At 56.3% G+C, this 2,780-nt stretch overlaps 1 protein-coding gene across 1 annotated transcript; it reads right to left on the bottom strand.

Annotated features, from left to right (window-relative positions):
* Positions 1-663: 663 nt before the first annotated feature.
* Positions 664-2,070, bottom strand: LOC119305893 (ornithine decarboxylase-like). Its single transcript, XM_037582291.1, has one exon. It carries the CDS (start codon positions 1,891-1,893, stop codon positions 664-666), a length of 1,230 nt encoding a protein of 409 aa, XP_037438188.1. The 5' UTR covers positions 1,894-2,070.
* Positions 2,071-2,780: the final 710 nt, after the last annotated feature.

Below are 2,780 nucleotides of genomic sequence, written 5' to 3' on the forward strand. Positions count from 1 at the left end.
ATGTTCTTAGCTGGTTTTATGTACGGGCTATTGACCATAAGATTGCTCCAGGTCTTAGGTGCTAGTTTTATCCTAATCATGCCATTTCCAATTTAATTATTCAAAGTTACATATTATGTGCAGTTGCCAACTTGCCATGTTGTGAGAGGGTGGATCTTTGTATTATTGACAATGAGATTGGTCGGTGGTTAATAATGTACAAGTTGACGGTTTCTTTTTATCTTTAATTTAACTTTCAATGGGCTTGCACCGGATGAATGTGAGGGAAAAGAGAAATATACTCTACTTATTATCTCTTAGTCAGATTTGTGAACAATTAGTTCGTTTATTTAGACTATGTCATTTTCACCTTAATAATTCAAGGCTATATGGATTTGTATATGACACTGAGCTTGGTCCGTGTTTGTTAGTTTATTCAGATCATGCCATTTCCTCCTTTATCCAAAGTTATATATTATATATTATCCATAATCCGTCGGCTGTCAAACAAACGTGAGCCCTTAAAGCTTGGAGGAGACATGAGCTTAATTACAAGCAACTCCGTTTATACGAATAAAAATTACAAAAATACATGAAACTTATTAACAACATGTATGGCACGTTCATTCGCCAAAAAAAAGAAAACATGTGTGGCACGTTGTCCATATTTTAGTTGTTTCTGACCTAGCTAGAGTAGGCTAAGAATATTGTAAGGTCGGACATGGAGAAGCCGTTGAAATGAGAGCCGGAGCCGATCGAGTAGGCGCCCATGTCGTCGAACACGAGCCAGTCCCCCACGCTCATCTCCGGTAGCCGGTACCCTGTCACGACGGTGTCAAGTGAGTCGCCCGTCGGTCCGAACACCGTTGAAGTGTACGTCTCCTCGCCGGTGCTTGGGGCGGCGAGCGGTCTTGGGCGCGGCACGTAGTCGTCCATGAGGACGCAGTTGAGGGAGCCGTAGAGTCCATCGTCGATCCAGTACTCCCGCACCTCGCCGCGCGTGCGCTTGCCGATGACCCGCGCCGCCAGCGTGAAGGCCGTCTCAGCAAAGTACCGTCCCGGCTCGCCGATGACCTCCACGCACGGGAGGTCGCCGAAGTGCTCCGCCAGCGCGTCGCGGATGACCGCCGCCGCCTCTTCGAAAGTGGTGCCTCCTGCCATGAAGCCGCCGCCGACGTCGAGCACGCGCATTGCCGGCATGCCGAGCGCGGCGGCCGCGTCGAACGCCGCGCGCGCGGCCTCGATGGCCCCGCGGTACACGTCGGTGCGGGTCCCTCCGCTGCCGATGTGGAAGGACACGCCGGCCACGCCGAGGCCCGCGCGCTGCGCGGCGCGGAGCAACGGCACCACCTCGTCGGCGTGCGCGCCGTATTTAGTGCCGAGGTCGACCTTGGCGTCGCCGTTGTCGGGGCCCTTGATGCGGAGGATGAGCTCGCAGCCGGGATGGCAGCGCTTCACCTTGGCCACCTCCTCCTCGGAGTCGTACGTGGTGAGGTTGACGCCCACCTGCGCCGCGTACTCGATGTGCTCCTCGGGCTTGCACGGGTTGGCGTACACGATGCTGCCCTGCTCCACGCCGAGTGCGAGCACGGCCTCGATCTCCCTGCGGCTGGCGCAGTCGAACCCGGCGCCGAGGGCGGCCAGCGCGCCGAGCAGCGCCGGCTCCGGATTGCACTTGACGGCGTAGTACGCCCGCACGTCCGGGAGTGCGCGGCGCCAGCGCATGTACAGGTCGACGACCCTGGCGAGGTCGAGGACGTAGAAGGCGCTGCGCACGCCCGAGCCGGCGATGGAGCGCATGAGGCTGACGGCGGCGTGCTTCTCCATGAGCGCGTCCCGCTTGTAAGGGAGTACTTGCTTGTCCTTCACCCCCGGCGCCACCAGCACCGCCTGCATGGGACTGCTTCCAACCATGTCGACGGCGACGACGTGATCACACACTTAAATACGTAGTGAAAGAGTGTGATCACGCGCGCGTACGAGTACTTCAAGGTTTCTCAACCTAGCTTGCTAACCTGAGGTTGCTCGAGCTAGACGCCAACGCGATCGAGCAATGCAAGTCGACTACCGATGCCAAATGCAGATCGAGGAGGTGGATCGATGGCTTGGTCGAATGCTTGTGTTGCCTGGCTGAGATGAACTCGGCGTGGGTGGGTTATATATAGTGCGCGGGGCCGGGGCTAGAGCATATCCAACATGCGCCGGATTTTAGCAGCGCGCTGGAAAAATCGCTTTTTTTTTAAGCGCGCGCAGCCGGAATGGGCGCTCTAACAGACACGCAAAAAACGCGCGCGCTAGCAAAACGGCACCGCGCGTCGCTTATTTCGTGCGTCCGCTTCCACGCGCTGGATAGGAGAGAGAGAGAGAGAGAGAGAGAGAGAGAGAGAGAGAGAGAGAGAGAGAGGTGGTGACGCCGCGACGACTTACCACGGGCTCGCGTTTGCCGGCGGTGTTGCTCCGGCTGCATAGAGATGATCCGCTCTAGCGCCGGAAGCCCCATGGTCGATAGGACACCGCCGCTGACGCCCTTGGTCGAGGCACGAAATCAGTCTCCCTCTCTCCCCTCTGCCTGTTTCGATCGTGCGATCTGCTTTCACCAGCAAAAAAAGAAAAACTGCCAATGTGTATGTCGTACTGATTTTTTCCTGGTGTAAGTCACTTTTTTGGGTGATCAGATCTTCATCCAACGGCCAAGATCATGATGCCACTATTCACTGATTCCTCCTTGTCGGCCGCCATCTCTCAGCCCAGCGCTAACAGCAGGCCTCCACCACCCGCACCGGTAGTGCTCACGCGACCGC

Source organism: Triticum dicoccoides, chromosome 5B (assembly GCF_002162155.2).
Source record: "Triticum dicoccoides isolate Atlit2015 ecotype Zavitan chromosome 5B, WEW_v2.0, whole genome shotgun sequence".
NCBI classification, from domain to species: domain Eukaryota; kingdom Viridiplantae; phylum Streptophyta; class Magnoliopsida; order Poales; family Poaceae; genus Triticum; species Triticum dicoccoides.